At 36.4% G+C, this 20982-nt stretch overlaps 1 protein-coding gene across 1 annotated transcript in view; it reads left to right on the forward strand.

Moving 5' to 3' along the window:
* The window catches only part of LOC146163123 (uncharacterized), a 46775-nt gene that overhangs the window by 17016 nt on the left and 8777 nt on the right, over window positions 1-20982 (forward strand). The window contains exons 22-44 of the mRNA XM_083382896.1: window positions 537-675; window positions 1867-2004; window positions 2833-2974; window positions 3401-3566; window positions 4071-4258; window positions 4743-4934; window positions 5457-5703; window positions 6431-6590; window positions 7496-7624; window positions 8279-8366; window positions 8647-8766; window positions 9383-9553; window positions 10060-10200; window positions 10541-10726; window positions 11456-11618; window positions 13468-13634; window positions 15036-15256; window positions 16680-16834; window positions 17555-17685; window positions 18367-18550; window positions 19283-19410; window positions 20339-20447; window positions 20585-20716. Coding sequence (XP_083239022.1) covers window positions 537-675; window positions 1867-2004; window positions 2833-2974; window positions 3401-3566; window positions 4071-4258; window positions 4743-4934; window positions 5457-5703; window positions 6431-6590; window positions 7496-7624; window positions 8279-8366; window positions 8647-8766; window positions 9383-9553; window positions 10060-10200; window positions 10541-10726; window positions 11456-11618; window positions 13468-13634; window positions 15036-15256; window positions 16680-16834; window positions 17555-17685; window positions 18367-18550; window positions 19283-19410; window positions 20339-20447; window positions 20585-20716 — 3597 coding nt within the window. The remainder of the gene's footprint in view (window positions 1-536; window positions 676-1866; window positions 2005-2832; window positions 2975-3400; window positions 3567-4070; window positions 4259-4742; window positions 4935-5456; window positions 5704-6430; window positions 6591-7495; window positions 7625-8278; window positions 8367-8646; window positions 8767-9382; window positions 9554-10059; window positions 10201-10540; window positions 10727-11455; window positions 11619-13467; window positions 13635-15035; window positions 15257-16679; window positions 16835-17554; window positions 17686-18366; window positions 18551-19282; window positions 19411-20338; window positions 20448-20584; window positions 20717-20982) is intronic.

Raw genomic sequence — 20982 nt, forward strand, 5'->3', positions numbered from 1 at the left:
GCAAAAGCTAGTGGATAATTCAATACAATTTGTCTTTATATAGTGCCAATTGATTACCCTATTTAGAATTAGACAAATACAATTTTGTCGCCACCTGATTATCCTATTTAAACTCTTCATGGGCCCATTTAAACACTGAAAAAATGATGTGTTTCTTGCTTTTTTGGTCTGATTTTTTATTAAATGTTCCTTACCCAATTTTTTATGTTCTATATCTCAAAAATTACAAAAATGCCGTAGTTCGCCACGTTTTTAAGCATAAATGCCTAACTTTAGAAGAAACTTATTAACGGCACATCACGACCGCTGGACGAAAAATTCATCTTACCAGGCCGCATAAGCCTTTCCTGACCTATGCAATAGAGACCAGACTTATCTCAAAAAACATATTTGGTATCTTAAGATTAAGATTTTCTCGAAACTACCTAAATGTTTTTTGTTCGTTTGGAGCATAATGGCTGGAGGTAATTTGAACGTTTCACATAGCTCTTTATACATTTTCCATATTTTTGTTCGTCTTCTTTCAAATCCGCCAGGCGAGTCTGTTCCGGATGACGACGACGATCTTCTGGGATCCCAAGGGGAAGGAGCGAACAATCCTCTGGAGGACCTCTCCTCCAGGTTTGAAGAGGAGCGGGATGCTCTGATGAGGATGCTCAATGGTCAGGATGGAAAGTAAGTTGAAAGAGGACTTGTGTTTGATCACAAAGTTATATATAAATCTTAGCGTTAACTAAATTACTCAATACGTATAGTTTATTGGAAACAAACAACAAGGGTTGGGTTTATAGCCAATTCGTTGTATAGACCAGTGCTTGTCAACTTTTTTTGGACAGTACAAACTTTTACGTTTACTGAAGAACTTGTACCCCCAGTCCACGCACAATGCACTAAACTTATAGAAACATACACCCTGGTGTGCTGTGAAAAGAAAAAAATTAACCGTTATCCAGAACTAGTTGAAAACACACAATAACGATTATTTATCAAGGGAAATATTTGGTTATGATGTCAAAAATAGAATATAGTATCCCACAAGCTTTTCGTACACTTAAATACATAGTGCCATGTATTGTACACTCCAGTCAGTGTGGTAATAAACCTGTTTATTTATTATAATACCTGATCTTAGGCTCATTGTAATGCGGTATCTTGTACACCCCAGTACCCCCATCAATGTGGTACACCCTTTAACAATTCTGGTGCACCCTGGGGTACAATACACCTGGTTGAAAAGCACTGGCATATACCTTGTTCTAGTCAGTTAGGTCATATTCCGATGGGTTTAGGTCTTATTTCGATTTAGACGTTATTCAGAATATTATAGGTATATGTCCTATATGATTTTATTGTGAACTGTGTTTTATTCCGACCTTAATGTTGTTCTAATTACGGTCTTATGGATAAAGTCACTTCTGAGCCTTTCTGAAGTCGTGCTTACCACTATTACCGAAATCAACCAACCTAGTCAGAATTATCCTACAAGCAAAGCAAGGCTTTTGGACTTGGCGAGATTCGAATGAGATCGCAATGATCTAAGACTACCTCTGAGCTTAGGAGCGCCAACTGGCCTTATTTGTCAAGCCAGGCTTAATAATATGTACCTAATTTTCTTAAAATTTGCGCATGACCACATAGCATTTTTACAAAACCACATACTAGACTCAACTCCCTATTTAACAGAGTTTTTTTTTCTTGAGGTTTATGTCTGAGAAGGAGCAAAAAACAGCTGGACAACAAATGATTGAGAAATAATCTGTGCTTAATTTTCTTTAAACCTCACATATGACCGCATACCACATTTCAGCAACCACAATACTAGCCTTAATTTCCTATTTAAAAGAGCTTCTGATTTCCTTTATTAAGGCTCATGTCGGAAAAGGAGCGTCAACTTGCCTTGGTTCGTTTGCGCCAAGCTCGCTTACGCGCCCTAGAGGAAGAAAGGTACGATGCAGCTGCTCTGGTAAGCGGTCTTATCGGCAGGGAAGCGAAAGACAGGGAGAGGTAAGATGTAGTGTGTGAGTGTCATTTGTTGTTGTACTTTTTTTATGGCTTGCTAAAGAATGCTAAAGAATTGTTAGCGATATTACGAAGCAATGTCTGTAGCTTTGTGTTTAATTCTGAAACCAAATAAAGTCATTAGGACGTAATTACGCTTGTCAAATAAGTGTTCTTTTTACAGATCTTAAACATTAAATTTGCAATATTTCTAATTGATTAATCCACTTTTTCATATACGTTAGGTAAAGTCATTTGAGCAGTGGTTCTTAACCTTTTGTCAGCCGCGCCACCCTGGTAATTTCCATGTGCCTTGCGCCCCCCTACGAAAAGCAATTCGGCATTTTCAATTAAATAGTACTGAGATAATTTGAAAATAGTGAAGACTGTTGTCGGCAAAAAAAAGGAGTTTAATTGGTTGAATTGGCGCTAAAATGTAAGTTCAGGAGGCTTTTCGCATTGGGCACGCAACATCGCGCGATTTTTGTCAGTTGTTATTATTATCCAAAATTTCCGATTTACATAAGGATTATGTGTTAATTTTCAGCATCATTTTGTGTCCTCAGTTAAAGTTCTAGCTTAGGGCGGCAAAATCTCAAACTTTTTGTTTATCCCGGTATCGATACCCGATATTTTAGGCAAAAGTGTCACTAGTTGATCTGATAACAAATAAGTCATTATTATGCTTAAATAGGTGTTTTTCTGGTTTAAAAAACAATTTGCCTTTTTTCAAAATAACCTCTTTTCAGCTTTTTGTACTTCAACTTTACTTTGGTTTGATATTTAATTGTTTAAAACGACTTTAATTGTCTTTCAACCTTTAAATTTTTTTAGATTGAAGAGTGACCGCGAGCGCCAACGTGCGGTTGCTCGCCAGCGTCTGATGGAGTTGAGGAAGAAAAGGTCCGGAGGACTTTACACCATCACTGAGGAGAATGAAGAGATTGAGAGGAGCGACGACCGGGATCTGCTAGAAGTAACTATGTTAAAAAATCAGAAAATAAAGAAAAACTTGTATTTTTGTTAAAGAAATTACTTTGTTGTAAAAAAAAATGTAAAAAATCTTTTTTTAGATAAATACAGAACTATTATGAATTTGGTAAGTTCGCCTAATCAGGCATCTGAATTTCTTGTGATCCAAGTCTTATACTTCAAAGTTAAACATTGTGGTATAATGTACTTTGCATTTTTTTATTTGCAGTTCAAAAACTTATGCCATATAATGCTGTCTTTACCCTAAATATAAATCGATTCATTTTCTCTCATATTTTGCAAGTACCCCCTGTTTGCTGAATTGTAAAGCAGAAGGTGATCCTTTTTTTGTTTTTTTTACCACCGTACAACCACAATAGTGGAAAAGCTAACTAGACGATGCTCGTAAATAATATTCTTTTAATTTCAGGATGCTGTTCTGAAGAAGATCAACATCCTCCATATGTGGGAGCGATCCTGGATGAGCGCTATGCTCGCCAAGAACCCAGACCCCCTCGCTCTGGGGGAGCAAGTTACTCCCCGGGCCATCAGGGACAGGATCAAGGACGCACGGTCAAAAGTTCCTAACGGAGAAGGTGGAATTTCAAAAACAAGAAACAATAGTGTTTTCCAACTCACAAAAATATTAGAGTTCTGTTAAATGTGGTTTAAATTGGGTCAAAATAAGCAAAAAGCCTAATATTGCCTTTGATTTTGCCATCTCTTTTCCTTGTTTGCTAAGAATGCACGCAATTCAACCGCCGATGAATTATTTTACTAAGGTTGTGCCGAATTAACGCAAGAGATTAGTTCATTAAAGAAATCGACAGTATTTGGGCAGGATCGGGATATAAAATAAAAAAAACTAAAGGCTATTTTTATTTGCTCGGCATTCACAATGAAAAACGTTGGTTAATTGCAAATAGAAGCATCCTATGATAAAGCTTTATTTTAAAATAAAACTTTGTTATAGTCAAATTCTTTATATCGATTTGACTTCCAACCTAGAACTGATCTTTAACATTTAGTTATCAGGTGACTTAACTGGTTAAATCTAAGCTTAAAGCTAACCTTGCCTTTTGTGGTTTATTTTCTTGCAGTTTCACTTCAAGAGCATTTCGGCCACCTAGCGGAAGCTGCACTCTACAAACAAGTGGGTTTAAGTCGCCGAGAGGAGTCGCTGCAGAGCTCGGAGACACGTGACGAGCTAGACGTGCTGCTATTGGCTGAGCTCCAGGACACGCAAGATGCGCGGGAAACGCTTTTGTCAAGCAAGATTCCAGCAATGGTAGGTATTTTTTTGGTTGAAAGAGTGCTATTGCAGTAATTTTGACTGATTTCTTTAAAAAGTTAGTTTTTGTCAATGGTTTTTTTCTTTACTTTTTGTTGTTAAAAAATTCTGTTAAAAATACTTTTAGTGGTTCAAAAATTATTCCATGTAAAGCACCTAATCATAAATGCACAAATGACCATTTTGGGTTCATAAATGCAATTAAGCCATTTATCATCATTTTCATAAATATTTATTGTTTGCAAATAATTAATTAATAAAGTTTGCACAATGTTTGTTGCATTTAACCAAATTATTGTTTAAGAAATGTCATTTATACAATGTCCCCAAACATTTTCTAACTTCACAAAATGTAAATTTTAACAATATTCATGACATGGGTTACTGATTACTGATTAACTAGCTAAGTACCTAAGCCCTAAAAATAGCTTTCACATTCCAGTGATCAGTTTATAATTTAAAACATTTATTTTATTTTTAGTCTAACGCCGACTTAATATCGGAACAAGAACGAATCGTCGCCACATTTAAAGCAGGAAGGTCGCAGAACGTTCCTGAAACCATTCTGACGTCAGATTCTGGTGATGACGTAGACGCTGACGTCACGGATGCAGTTAAGGGGAAGTTCGACGCGATTATCGAGGCAGCGGCTGCAAAAGCAATTTTGCTGAAGGTGAATTATGTCTGTGGAAACATTATCCAAAGCGAAAATATCGAAGTGGAAATATATGTTTTCACTTTTTGTTTAAAACTCAATCTTTTTTTATTTATTAGTGGACGGACTAAATCTTGCCAACTGTTTCATCTGAATTGCATTTTTTGAACTTATCACACTGTGACGTAACAACCGCATTATGACGTGTGCAGTTTGGAGATATAACAACATCAGCGGTCTTCGCTCTTTAAAAAGATTCCATCTCTTATTAATTAAACAGTGGACCAAATAAGTAAATTTGACGCGAAAAAAAAATAAAAATATAGATCAGTCTTCAATCGAAGTTACTATATTTACAGTTTTTAGATACTTTTTTCGTTGTTATTATTTAATATTTTATTAACGTTAGTTGCCCAAACAAAGTTTTTGGGATTTAAAAAAAAATCTTTTGTGAGCATTATTATTTAATATTTTTGAAAACAAACGTTGTTAATTTTTTTGAGAAATGTTTTAAAAATTTGACCTTTTATAACCTCTCAGGTGGGCGAATCCAATTGGGCGAAAATGTCGCTCGACGAGCGCGGGCAAAAGGTCAACGACCTCGCCTCCAAGGTCAATGACCTTATATCGGCCGGTCGTTATGACGACGCGCTGGCGTTGCTAGGCGACGGGCTCTCGGAGGAGGACCGCAAGACGATCACTGCCTTGTTGCTAGGCAACGTGGACGAACGAAGGAAGAAAGATCTTGCTGAGAGGCAGAAGAGAATGAAAGAGAGGATTGCTAATGGTCGGTCCTGTTGATATTTTATAGAAGAATACGCTTTTTAGTTAGGAAAAACTAAAACCATTAATTTAAATGATCGCGTAAATATTAAAGCTAAAAATAACACTACATAAATCTAAACAATAAAGTGTAAAAAAATGAATTCTAAACTGACGAAAGCACCCAAACAATAAACTAAAAACAATAAAAGGATAAAACAAAGAAAAGGATAACGATTGGCTTTACGTTCTCGAGCAAGACGTTTATTGGACAGCTCGACAATCAGTATACGGCAAATAACCATGCACACCAAGTGCTCGCATAAGGCTATAGCTTGCCTGTAACCACGAGATTGCAAACTGCTGTTGTGTCCGATTGTCTTGTTATCTAGACGACTAATGTCGACGCTATATAAACCAGTGGTTCTCAACTGCGGCACTTTAGGATGCCATTTTTAACGCTCAAGGGTGCCGAGAGATATTTCAAATTCTTTAGAATTCCAATTTTTGCTCTATTGGTAAACTTCTTGATACCATTTTGCGTGTACGATTAAAGTGCCAGAAGTTAATAAGTTTTTTCAACCTTGATGTACAGTTAATGTTCTGTTTCATTCTCGTTTATTGTAACGGTTAACCACTCAGCAAAAATGCGAGCAAGGGTGCCGCGAACTATAATTTCAGTAGGGTGCTGCAAGCCCCTAAAACGTTGCGAAATACTGGTATAAAGTTTAAACCTCCACTCTTCTCTCCAGGGATGAGCAAGGAAGAAGCGATGCGTTTGTTCGATGAGGAGGGAGTGATGTTCGAGGACTTAGAGAAGAGGAGGAGGAGAAACGTGCTGGAGGGACTCCACATGGACATCCAGGCTGAGAAAGGTGCGCTCATGAGATCGCTCAAGGATGCAAAGGACAAGTGAGGAAATATAGGCACTAAAAATATTGAAGAAATTTGTAGCAAAGGTTTTAAAATCATCAACTTAGACAGAGATTTGCAGTTAATTTGTTGTAAAGTCAAGATTTTGCTTCTTTCTATTCGTTTTCCATTCATAGAGAAAATATAAAATGAAGAATAGTTATATGAAATATGACTTGAATTTTGGACTTAAGGTTGTAGGGGACAAGTGAGGGAATATAAGATCTAACAATATTGAATCGATGAATAATGACTAGAAATTTGTAGCAAAGGTTTTAAAAACTTCAACTTAGACAGAGATTTGCTGTTAATTTGTTGTAAAGTCAAGATTTTGCTTCTTTCTATTCGTTTTCCATTCATAGAGAAAATATAAAATGAAGAATAGTTATATGAAATATCACTTGAATTTTGGACTTAAGGTTGTAGGGGACAAGTGAGGGAATATAAGATCTAACAATATTGAATCGATGAATAATGACTAGAAATTTGTAGCAAAAGTTTTACTGGTGTGGCATAATGAAACTTATCAATCACCGTTTAAGCTTTGTAAATTTGTTTAAGCTTTGTACATTTTCTACAGCTATTAAAGCCTTCAAGGGCTCCCATATGGCCCAACCCTTGTGTATTTCGAACCTCTTACCCAGGCAAATGTGACGCACCCACAACTTAAACGCCCAACAAAGTGACAAATAGTGCACTAAGGCGACGAAGAGGTTTACTTTAACCTATTTTATTATTCCTAATCCTAGCTTCAGAAAGAATAAATTCCAGCAATATTACTCGCAATAAAACTATCGTCGCTTTTCCAGAATGAATTCCGATTCATTTCTGAAATAAATTTGTGTATTACGAGCAACGTGTGATAATTTCAGCAACCTTACAGCTAAACTTTATTTGTTCCCCAGAATGGATGCAGAGAGAATACGTCAGGCGTATCTCGCTAAACTGCGACTCCAGGAGCGACAACTTCGTCGCGAGAAAAACCTCGATTCTGTCGCACTTCTGCTCGCCATGTCACGTGGTCACAACGAGGCGTGAGTTCTACACTTGGTTTTACTAAACATACTATAGGAGTTAGTAGGACTATATCAAAAACTTGCTGTTTGAAATTGTTATTCGAACTGAATTTTTTTGGAAGAAACTTTGCTAGGAAACTCACAACTTTTTAACCTTCAGAAAAAATGGCTTATCATTTAAAAAAATGACAATTTTTTTATTAACAGGTGCAATTTTTTAAGTTTCGTCAAAATACCTGTTCATGTTGATATTAAACGTACACGGCACAATGTTGCTAATGTATTTAAGAGAAACGCTGATATCTTACTGGGGTAAAATTTTGTCAAAATATAGTTTTGAAGGAAATAATATTGAAAACAATAATCTACTTTTAGGGTCAGAAGCCAATAATGTGTTGCTTTCAGTTTCTAAGAAAAGTCCTTAAAAAATTCCTTGAGTGCCGAACAAACGTTTTTGCCTCTGTTAATAAACTCAGAACTACAAAACGCGTTTTCATTTCATATCAGTATATATCTAGTCCAGAAATTTAAATATTCAATTGAAGCTTTACGTGTTTCTTAACATAAAGGAACTTTTTTATATTGTTCGCCTTGTCAACTTTTTCTTTTCCAATTGCATTTTTTGAGTTTATCGTACTGTGACGTAACAAGCGCATTATGACGTGTGTATAGTTTGGAGAAAGACAAACAACGTCAACTTGCTCTCGCCCGTGACCGCTTGGAGGCGCACAAGCGCAGAAAGGGGGACGGAACTTTGGAGGTAATTTAGTTTGTTGTTATTGTTTATTTGTATAAACATAAATTTAAAAAAATCGAGAAAAAAAGATATTAAATCAGTTGCAAAAAAGTGGGAGTATTCTAGCCTCTAATGGTGTATTCAGCTTCCAATTCAAAATTCTGTTGTTTGTTAATTTCACGCGATAATAGTAAATAAAGTTTACCAAATTTTTCGTCATATATATTTTTTTCTTTTTTATAATTTAAAACAAAAGCACAAGTTATCTTGCTGCTGTCAACCGTTTTTTGTTGCAATTTTAAAGGAAAACGACAAGAGTGACTCTGACCTTGATCTTGACACTGATGACGTCAAACTCCTTGCTGACGTAGTTTTGAAGGAAATGGAAGCGAAGCATGCAAATGAGAGGAAGACTCTAATGCAGGTGCGAGCTTATAAAAGGTTTAAGTTAAAAAATATGTTTTAATTTTCACTGTAGAGCAGTGATTCTCAACCTTTTATGGCTTACGACACCTCTCAGAAATAACAAATTGATTTTCGGCACCCCACTTAAAAGAGTATTTACTGAAAATGTATTTTACTGAAATGTCACTCTAAATGGAACTGGAACAACACAATCAACTTAAAACATGTCGAAAAATGTCAATTGATATAATGGTCTCTAATCGTGACACAAATTGTTGTATCAAGAAGCTTACCAATTAATAAAAATCAGATTATTAAAAATTCTCAATTACCTATCGATACCCTTGAGCATTAGAAATGGAACTCAAAAGCGCCGCGGCACCCCGTTGGGAACCACTGCTGTAAAGTTTTAATGCGTTTTAATTGGTTTTATTCCCGATTCCAATATCGAGATATTTGAAATGTTGTTGTTGTCCAATGGCAACCCGCATTCCATCTTTCTCAGATCTTCGAATCAATTATTTCACAAGAAGTTAAATTAGAAAGCAATGATTTCTGAAGTTACCACAGCTACAAGTATCGGCTATCGGTGTACTAATTAAGTACGATAAACTCTTCTTAATCTTCCTCCTCAGATATTCGACTCTACCGGACCCGAGAGTGAGATGCGTAGAAGAGCAGGAGCAGCATCTTCATCCGGGAGGAGGGATCGTGTCAAGGACCTCCGTGAGATGAGGAGGCAGTGGAGGAATGAGGACCCGGATACGCTACTGGAGACAGCGCAGGAGCAAATGGACATCCTCCAGGTTGAAGGAAGATGTTTGTCAAGTGTACTTTATAAGTTCGCGCCTTTTAAGTATTTTCTTTGAAAGTTTAGATTCCAGGTGGCACTTTTTGGGGTATAAGCTTTCACTTGAGTGTGTTGTCGGCTCGTTTGCATAATTAAAAGGCTCACTTTTGTAAAAGTTTGTTGGTAGCTGTATTTGTTTGATTCTAAATGTGGGAATCAGGTGGCACTTTCGAACGACAAGTTGTATTGGAATTTTATCATGCTTTTGAACAACCTTGCTCCATCAGGTCAAAGCAGAAGTTTTCTACTTTGACCTGATGCTTGTCAACATTGCACATCAATTTCTCGTTGATCAGTGTCGCCTGACTACAGAAATTGAAGATATTTTCAACATTGATGTTGCTATTTTGATCCACTACCCTTTAACAGAGACTGGTTGCTGAAATGCTCGGGCTTAATTTTCTTTCGTTATGCTCAATGAAAGTACCAGTTACGATCTGAATTTTTCTTCTGTTTTTCCAGGAAGCGTCTGCCTTACAAACCACCTCACTCTGCTTGGACCAGAAGCGCTCAGAAGATGAAGCCAGGGCTCTCATATTGGCCGATCTGCAAAATGTTCAGCTTAAAGAGGAAAAGTTTCTCATCGACGGCTTGTTTGGAAAGGTGAGATCTGGTAATGAAGTGTTGTAATTACTTGAGTCATTCGCTTTACCTAAGTCACTGTTTTTCAATGACTTGACTTGACTTAAGTCTCTTCGACAAATGACTTGTGTTAAATTGAAGTGTTTTCAGTAAGCATTTTTGTATAAATTGAGTTATTTATGTTATTTGTTGCACATAAAACAATTTGTTTGGTATATGCTGCGTTTTTCTTATTTTTAGTTAAAAAAAGTTACAATAGCACTGATGTGGTTTAGACTTTAACGCAAAAATTATTTATATTTTGGAAGCACACATACATTTAGGCCTCTCATAGAAACCTAACACATCCCATTTTCTGCAGAGCCCGGTTGTTCTCCGCAAGTTGGCGCAAGTGCAGCGGCAGGCGCGCGCACACGGTTGGCATGACAACGTGGCCGGCTCGTTGCTAGGGCTCGAGGATGCCACCCAGCGACAGGAGGGCGAAGCTGAAGTGATGAAGGCTCTGGACGAGAAATACGACGCACTTAAGGACAAACTGCTAGCAGAGGTGAGCGGAGAGCGATTAATTTAATAGCATAAAAAAGTGTGGAAAATTTATCAAGTGTGGAAAATTTATCTTTAAAATTGTGTTACTACTTTTATTTACGTTATAATGATAAACAATTTCTTATCTATTGGATTCTTTTCGTTATTACATTGTTTTGTTTTTGTGCGACAACATTTTTATGTTCATATATTTCTGTTTGCGAAAATAGACATGGATAAATTATAAAAAAGCTGAAAAGGTAATAAACGAGTATGGAAATAATAGGGGAGCAATTTGTATTTGTTACTGAAAACGTTTATAAAATCTATGCCAAAAAAATAAATGAAACTATCGTATTTCTTTTTTTTTTAATTTTTCTACTTACCCTTCTGTGTGCCCAAGTGTGTAAGTAAAAAAAAAACTAAATTTCTACATATCCAAAGGACATTTCCTATATAATGAAGAAGTAGGGTAAGCTGTATTTAAGCATTCATTGGTTATAAGCAACCGTATCTTCAATTGCCAACATTACTCCCCAATCCTCTTTTCCAACCAAATGATGTACTTTGTAGGCGTTAATGTAGAGGTTGGGAGAGAATGGGTAGCAAGCTCTCTCGGACCATGAAGTGTTGATTTTCCTTTAATAACCATACCTTGAATTGCATTAAGTCACACCTACAATTACCAACAGTGTGCCTACAATTACCAACAACTCTTTTGCCGCGTTTAACCAAAGGATGTTATTTCTAGGCGTTAATGAAGAAGTTGGGAGAAAGTGAGTGGCAAGCTCTCTCGGAGCGGGAACGTCAGAAGAGGATCGCTCAGATCAAACAGCATGAGAAGAAACTCCGGATGCAGGGAAGACACGATGACGTCGCGAAGCTCTTCAAGCAACTTGCAATCACTGAAGAAGGTAAGGATCTAGTGTTACATTACACAATACATTGACCAGAAAGATTCACAAGAAAGTTTTTGACCGCAACTTGAAATCACTGAAGAAGGTAAGGATTAACCTTTTGCCCGAGCTTTGAAGGTCTTGTTTTCAGTCTGAACAATTTTAGGCTTTCTTTTATGAAAACATTAGAAAAAAAGTTTCATTAAAAGTCAAAATATTTAGAAGTGAAAACATCACCAAAAAAAAAATTAAATTTAAGTCTAATTATTTGCAAAAAACCATCAAGTATAAGTTAGGTTATTTAAAATAGTTTAAAAGTTAAAACTCAGCAAAACATTTTCAAAAAAAAATGCAAATTATTCGAAAAATACTCAAGTTCGAGTCATGTCATTTGAAAACAAAAATTTAAATCCAAGTCATTGCGAAACATTTAGCGACAAATATTTTCCAAAGTAGTTTTTATTTAAAAATAGTTTGTTTATTGAAAAGCAGAAACCCCTTTGTCAATATATCTGATAGGAATTCGTACTAGTGTAACTTACAATAGTAAATGTTATTTGGCAATAATTACAGAGATACCGTTTCACATGACGAAGTTATTTATCTAGATATTTCCCGTTTTCGACAACAAACAGATGCAGGTTTGATATATTGTTTGGTTTGGTGATGTTTGATGTTGCATTGTCGGGTGAATTGTTGATTGAATGAGTTACTGCAATTGGTTTGTTCATTGATATATTTTTCTATATGTCTAAATCTTTAGGGTAAGCAAGGCATGACTAGAAAAAGTATAGCCTGTGGTGAGGTTCGAACTCACTACCTCAGCCAAACAGGGACCGTCGTTCTACCAACTGAGCTACACAGGTTCAGAGGGGAGCAAGTCGAGAAACAACCATAGCACCGTTGCCTGCTGCAGCCTGTTCATAAAACTAGCCTGTGGTGAGGTTCGAACTCACGACCTCGGTTATACCGGGGCCATCGCTCCGCCAACTTAGTTGATATGCGTGCCACGTTTGTTGGCCAGTACTTAGTTGTCCGATGATTGATATTTTATTACGATACCCGATTTTTTTGACAAAAAGTACAAAATCGCAACCCGATCCAAAAACAAACGTCACTACAATACCCAAGCAAGCAAAATAGATCTTCCAAGTTATCTGGCTAAACTTTGCTTTAAGTTTAAGAAGTTTAGCCAGTTGTTTACTTATTATTTTATCATTACCTTTAAAATTAGAAATCGCCGCGTTGGTGGCTGAAATACTTCTATTAACTTGGTATCGGGTCGGCACCGATCCGACAGTTATTTGGGGAATCAATTTGTTATTTTTTATTCACGAATGTTTTCTCTTTTTTTGATTGATTATTTTTGTTTTTATATTTTCAATTGTGCTTGGTTGGTGTGCTTAATGTAATGGATTGATTTGGATTGCAATTAAATAATTTTTATTTATTATTTAAATGGCGGTTATTTAATCGTCTTAAGTCAGTGGTTTTTAATTGAAGCCGGGCTATGTAAAATGTTTCAGGGGAGTTTCGAGAAAAAAATATCAATAATTCAAACGAAAACAACAAATTAAAAAACTCCTATGCTCGAGAAAAAAATGGTTTTAATTTGACAGTTTTTGAATGGAATTCCGTTTCGTAAATCAACAGAATTAAGTAAAATTAAGAAAAAAGCGCAAGGTTTTCCAAATAACGCAAGGTATCATCAACCTTGGACATTATTTTTGTCGCATTTATTTAAATATCATTAAAAAAAAAAATGGTTGGGAACCACTGGTTTAATTGATGGATCTTAATTTGCTTTTTTTTTATAATTGGAGTTTTACCTATTTTTGAATTTGTTGGTAATTATTTCTTCCTCCAGATGTGTCTCGTCTCTTCGGGGATCAGCGCGAATCCCAACAGGATCGTATCAAGAAGAGGATCGAAGAGCTGATGGAGGAACGCAAGCGGAAGGGACTCCCGGTGGATGACAATGAGATCGAGAAGCAAGTCGAGGAAGAGGAGAAGATGATGAAGAAGAAACGAAAGGTGATGCTTGTTATTTATTTTATATTTTTAGCATTTTCTGAAATGTTTTATTATTATTATTTTTTTTTAAATAAAATAAATAGCGAAAAAACGAACAAGAAAAAGAAATCAAAATAGTGAAGCTCTCAAACAGCTTACGACCATTTAATTTTGTGTTTTGTCATACTTCCTCTTTTAAAAGCCGAATATAAGGTTTTCTTATTTAGGCCAGAGGTTCCCAACGTGGGCGGTACCGCCCCCTTGTGGGCGTTGGCGAGTTCCAACGGGGCGGTTTGGGTCGTTTTGTCATATTTGGGCGCCAAGCGAACATCAAGGGGCGTTACGTAAAAGTACTTTGCGCAAAATCTTATAAACAGTTTACATAAAAACAGTAAGGAAACAATCAAGTGTTTCTTCCTTAGTTAGAGTTTAACTTCAGAAAAGCCGGATTTTAATTTTTTTTTTGATTTGTTGTGTGGTTTGAAATAGTTTACTAGGTGACTTACAGAAGACGTTTAAGAAAAGTGAGAGATTGCGAGATTCGAACTTACAACCTCGGTATAAATGTCGACCAAATGTTTCTTCATCACTTTTAGTTAGAGCTCCGTACAAAGGCGGTTTAAAAACGTTTAACCGAAGAGTAAGAAAGATGTTGTGGCTTACATCAAGGTCGTTTTGAAACTTGAAAACTCGAGTGGAACGCGGACACGACGTTGTACAAAGAATATATATATAAAAAAGTGATATATATGTCATAACAGGGGCAAGTAGCAACAAGTAACGTGTTTCCTCAACATTTTTATGCTTCAAATCCGAAAACCTGTAAAGTGCTACTTTTGTTGTTTTAAATAAAACATTTTTAATAAAAAAAGGTACAGCATACGAACTGATACCTTATTAGTTTTCTTACGTTTCCAATAAAAGATGAAGTTGAGAGGAAACATGTGTATTTCACCTCACCTTTAAGCTAACAATCCCCCCCAAAAAACTTAAAATATTCATTAACCTCGATTATTTTAAAATATTACACCGAGTGCCTTGGGTAAGGTTTACCAAAATCGGTCGATATTTTACGATTTTTTTGTTTCATCTAAATAATATTGTTAAAACAGTAGCTTGGAAACGCATGATATAGAAAACACAATTTTGTTTACTGTCTATTTCGATAATAGCTTACAGTTAAAAAGGAGTTGTAATACTATCCTCATTACCTTTTATTGTGCTTTACTGTAATCTAATCGACTTCCCTTTCAATTGAAACCAACCAAAAAATAAAAAAAAAAGTCAAAAAGTGTAATATAAACAAAAAATGTTAAAAATACTTATAAGGCTCAAACTGAAGATTTAGCATCTAAAGCGCAATCTTGCTTGACACCCATATCAATTTAACAGACTTTAAGAAATTTTATTTTTCTCCCAAAGAACGTTCTTCTCTCGTTGGACCGGAACCTTGAGTCGGAACGCGAGGCGCTTCTGGCCACATTAAGGCGCCAAGACGAGGCCGTTAGCGAGGAGCGAAGGCGCCAGCTAGCGTTGGCCAAGCTGAGGCGCGATCGCCGCCAGATGGAGACAGAGCAGAAGTACAGCGCGGTTGCTCTGGTGTTCCGAGCTGCAAAGCAAGATGAAGCAGCACTCAATGCAAAGTGAGTTTAAATGTTCTGTTAACGCTTGTTTTAATTTCATAAACCGAAATTCACGGAGATATTTTTGTCATAATAAACATTTTTTTGGGTACACTATGCACGGATCTGTAATGTAGCTTGATAATAAATTTCAAAGCCAAAAAGGTCGGGTAGACATCATCTTGATTAAGACGTTTCGATACGAACTTGCATCATCTCTTGAAAAAAAAAAACGTAATCAAGATGCTGTCGATCTACTCGACCTTTTTGGCTTTGCAATTTAAACATTTTTTTACATTTAACATTAACTGATGATCACACGAGTTGGTATCGAAACGTCTTTATAACTACAAAAACAACACGAAGCAGCTCTTAACGCAAAGTGGATTTTATGTTTCTGTTATCGCCTGTTTATTTCCATAAAGCGAAATTCACAGAGAGATATTTTTGTTTAAATGAACATTTTTTTAATATTTTTAACATCGATTTATTCCACTTTTTTGGCCTTGGTATTTATTTTCAAAGCTAAATACATGTTATAACTAAACAATTTTTTTGATTTTGTATAACCGTGGGTCATCCTATATATATCGTAGGAAGAAATATGACAAGGCGAAATACAGGGTTCTAAAAATAAAAAAATGTAAACAAGCTCAACATAAATTACTTCAACTTTTCCACTTGCGCTTCTATTTAATCAAATTGCAGCAGGCCACTTTAAAATGAGAATTTTAGTCACCTGTCCCCAAACAACTTCAGAACCATACTACTGCTCTCGATTCTAATGTAGTTTAACGAGCACTCATTTTTTTGCATTCGAAATAGACATATACGGTTGCCAATAAGATTGACTCGTGATACCCTTGTTAGTTTCGTTTTTTTTTTTTATTATTGATTCAACGACAATCAGGTGGCAGTCTTACGACTGAAGAAAACCTTTTGTCACGACACCAATTATAACGAAGAACAAACGGTTTTAAGGAAGAACACGTAATAACTAAATATTGGACACTAGAAAGAATTTACACCAAAATCTACGAGAAGCTAACAAAAAGTCATGTACAGCGTTAAATAAAATGAGAGATTCAGAGCAAATTAAATCAGGATGTCCGAACAGAATGTAATTCAACAAAGTAGCATTAGACAAGGAATACAACGCAGTCGGTGACATTACAGAATTATCGACAAACAGAGAACAAATTGCGCTCATTAAAACGGACCTTTCGGCGGTTAATAGTGGACACTCAAAAAACAAATGTATTGGAGTTTCAGAAGCTCCGCAAAAACAAGTACGAAACGTATATGTTATATTCAGTGGACTGTGGCCTAATCTCAACATACAAAGAAGTGCAGTAATTATCGAATTCTTTCCGTAAAGGTGGTGTGTAGTTTCGTTGTTAGAAATGCAATTACTTATAATTTATCACGCTTTTACAACCCATAGTTTCGCTGAGGCCCGCGCTCGTCAGAAGGAACTTGCATCTGTTCGACTCGCCGTTCGGAAGCAGCAAAAGAAGAGGAAAGAAGCGCTCGCATCTCTCACCGATCCCAACAAGATACTCGAGAAACTAGAGGCAATTGCTGCAGAGAAACTACAAGGTCTGGAACACTGTAAAAAATGATATATATATATATATAAACACCAATAGGACTAATACATGGGTGGTATTGCTAAAACGAATATTTTTTATGCTAATGTTTGTGTTATTCGCTTACAAATTTAAATCAGCGCCGCAAGTCAATTGCTTGTTAATTATATTTATCTTGCTGGTAAGGTGAACCTGGCAGTTTTGCAATTCCAACTTCAAAGTTGATGATCTATTAAATTGTAGCGAATTGTGGATGAGGTGCTGGAAGTTAAGTTTTTTTACGCAAAATACCCTGGACTTTCTGCAAGGCAGGTGCTGGTTTCACGCAAACCTCACTCGTTTAACTTAAGTATAGTAGAAATGGTTTGGTCCTTAAACTCGTTGTTTCTATCTGTATGTTTCAATTTAGCGTTTTTAGGCTCCCAGCACTTTTGGACTACCGTCAAGTATTTTTGAACCGCTTGATTATCTTGCTTGCTAAACCCCTTTACCTTCTGCAGTAAATATTGTCTAAGTCGATAACCAGGCTTCTTACATGACTTGCGCCGAAATTATCTTCATGCAAGGATAACCACTTAATGCATTCATGGCCTTCTATTGCTTTTCCAACAGGATTGATAAATTAATCAAGTCGTGAAACATGCTTATTCATCCACAATCAATTGAATTGGAAGCACAAGTCTCATCTAAATTAAAAAAAATAGTCTTTAAACTCCCATTGTTCCTCCAGGATCTTCAGCGGAGCACCTCTTCCACGAGATCGAGATGCGCCAGGAGGAAGAACGTGAGACTCTGATCCTGCTCCTCCTGGCCAGCGACGATCCCAAGGAAGCGGAAGACATCGGAAAGATGAAAGATGAGGTAGACGAGCCTGGGATGATTGTGTAATCTTTAAATTTGGGGTAAAATAGGCTTTAAAGCGAAAATATTTTGGGACTTTTTACCTTAATATGACATTAGAAACACACAGAACTTTGCAACTTTGTGATTATTTTCTCGCGTTGCATTGCGCATGCGCAAGGCACCGTGATGAACCCGAAAAATATATAACTATTCTATGTTGTTATCGTGGAAGTAAAGTATATTTTTAACTTTTTAGTTATTATCTTTATGCATTACCACTAAATCATGATAACTACTGTTAATTTGCATAATTGCCATAATTCAACAAAAAGTAATTCCTATTTTGATTTGTTCATCAAAAAACATCGCTATCCCCATTTACACATTGTTAACTAAAATAATTTCAAATTTTCTGACAAATGACTCGATTTAGACTTGGGTGCTTTTGTGACTACAACTTGCGAAATTTGTCTGTTGTAAGATGCGTTTTAGCTGCTTGTTAAACAATAAATTGCCATAAATCGAATAATGTATTACTTAATATTGTAAAAAAAAATTTTTTTAAAAAGGTAAAAATTACCTTTTTGACGATTTCAAAAAATTAAGTTTCATTTTTATGCCAACAACTTAACTTAGTCATTAACAAACCACTTCACAGTCTCTTCAAGAGGTTTTACTTAAGCGCTTGCTTTATTTAAGGCCCTGCAAGCTGAAATCGTTGCATTCCGCGAGCGACGCAAGAAATGGCGTCAGGAGCGGCTTCTTCGCGCTTTAAACGACGGTAACGACCGCCCTCTAGCGGACGATGAGAGGAAGAGGTTGTCGAAGTACGTGGCTGAAGAAAACAAAGCACAGATAAGAACAATTGCGCTGCTGCTGGAGGGTACGTAACAACTACTGCTGTTGATGTTGTTTAAAAGGCTTGGGTTATACTGAACAAATTGATTTAAATGCCGTAGGTTTAAAATATTTTAATTCTCTACAATATTATTTTCGAAATTATTTTGTCTTAAATGACCAAAAGCCGGTAAAAAATGCTTTAAACGGTTTTTGAATCTGTTGAATTTTAACCGATTTTGAAATGTTCTTGATAATATCGATTAAAACATCTAGTAAGAAAAATTGGTTCCAGGAGAATTAAAAGTCACTTAAAATAAAATATAACAAAATAATTGGTTAGGAATGCTTACATTTTAAATGGAGGTAAATGAGGAAATTATGTGTTCGCCAGTTTAAACTAATATAATTATATCAGACAAAAACATCGTACTCAGATATAAAACTCTGCCTTAGATTGCTAATAGTGGCTCATATTCCGACGTTAATTAAGCACTAACTTAAAATCGGGCAGTAACTTAAAAATGATCCTATATTATCAAACTATTTTAACTTTGATAATTGTTCTTAACTATCGGTAAAAATGAAACCTAGTGCTTGGCAATTACTAATACTACGGCCTGGTATCGGTTCTGATCCGACATTATCCGACATCTCTATGTGTAACCCCTGCTTTTTATGCTGTGGCGTTTTATCTTAGCTATAGTGAAAAACCTATGGGCAGTTACTTTACCACTTAATATTGGTTCCCATCCAATATTATCGGGTGTTTTTTCAGCCAAACGTCGTGAGCTTTCTTCCGACTTGAATTCTGCGAGGGAAAGCACCTCGATTGATTGGTTGGCTGATCTTCAACATAACCAGGATAATGAGACGACATTTACTACCAACGTGATCGCAGACAAGGTAAGCTAATGGTATCAATAAAACTTTACTAGCCTCTCTGCAGTGATTGGTATGCTGTGCTATGCAATGTATGTCGTTATAGAGAACGTGGCTAACTTGCATAATAGAATGAAAGAGTGGTTCTTTTTTTCAGCTTGCGGCCTATAGTTACCTATTTAAGGTAGCATTAAACCAAATAAAATGAACCCCAAAAACAAGTGCAATTCCTTTATGGTGCGAAACCGTTAAAATATTGACTGCAAAAGGAAATGGAAACTGTAAATGTGCTGGACCACCATTCCCAACTTTCTCTTTTCAAACCAATTGCTTTAACCTTGTCTTTTACCAAAGGTTTATATTTATTAAGTAACCATACTTGGCAAAATTAAAAGCATATTGCGCTTGCGCACTGTTGGTTGTCAGGGTGACTAGCAAGTAGTAGAACAGGGTTCGGCAAACTGTGGGCCGCGGCCAAGTGTGGGCCGCAGAGCCATTGCACTTTGTTTTAAAATTCGGCGTGGCATAGAACTTTTATATTGGATCAGCATGGAAAGGCCCACGTGACAAATGTGGTCCTGAGAGCCTGTCGAACTATGTTTTTGTTAACTTTAACTATGTAAACACAAAAATTTTCGCGCTTCGCGTGTACCGTATTGTTTTCGTTTCATAGTATGTTTTACATTATGACATAACAACGTTTTGCCCATCAAGTCGCCGTGTAATATTTCAACTTTAAATACCCTGTATCCGCCACTGTTTTCGTAGTAGTTTTACGTAGTTGGCCTTCAATAACTCTAAAAAGATTCTTTTGGGCCGCGACAATAAAAGTTTGCCCACCACTGTAGTAGAACTAAATTAGGACGTTTAGGTTTTTTCTTAATGGCGAGTTAGCCAAGCTCCTTATGGTTACTAAGCTAACACTGCGCATGCGCTTGTGTCTTGTTGCCAGGGCGACGAGTACGTGGAGATATTGTCTGACAACCAGAAGCGATCTCGGCGTGAATGTTGGAACGACAACATATGCAGGGTCGTGTTTGGGATGGCTCTACCCTGGCAAGGTGAGAACCACACGATAGCCTTGGCTCAATATTTTTGTTTGTGGGAAATTCAAAAATATTGTGCTCCAGCTTATTTGACTTATCCTACTACTGAATTTTCCTCATTCGCTCTTCCTTATTTGCTCTTTCTCATCCAGACACGGAGCAGCGTCCTCCTTCCACCGGGAGCATCGACCAGGAGTCGAAGGAAGCACTTGAGAAGATTGAGGATGAAATGAGCAAAGTGGAGGATGAGCTGGAACAAGAGAAGAAAGACCTGGAGAAAAAGAGTGGGTTGTGATTGTGACGTAACTGTACAGCTATTCACACTCACATTTTAAAAAATAACAATGTTTCAGTGACGTTTAAAAACATCATAGAGAACTGTTATTGGTCGAAGATTCAACCTTTAGCCGACAAATACAAATAGTTACAGGGTTAATAGTATGGCTGACACTAGGTCGTTAGGACAAAAATTGAACGATCTAATCCAATGCTTTCTTTTGATACTGAAGGTAAGCAATTCGAACAGTTAAAATTTGGACAGGAAATTTTC

The sequence above is a fragment of the Ascidiella aspersa genome, chromosome 2, assembly GCF_963924565.1.
Source record: "Ascidiella aspersa chromosome 2, kaAscAspe10.2, whole genome shotgun sequence".
Classification (NCBI taxonomy): domain Eukaryota; kingdom Metazoa; phylum Chordata; class Ascidiacea; order Phlebobranchia; family Ascidiidae; genus Ascidiella; species Ascidiella aspersa.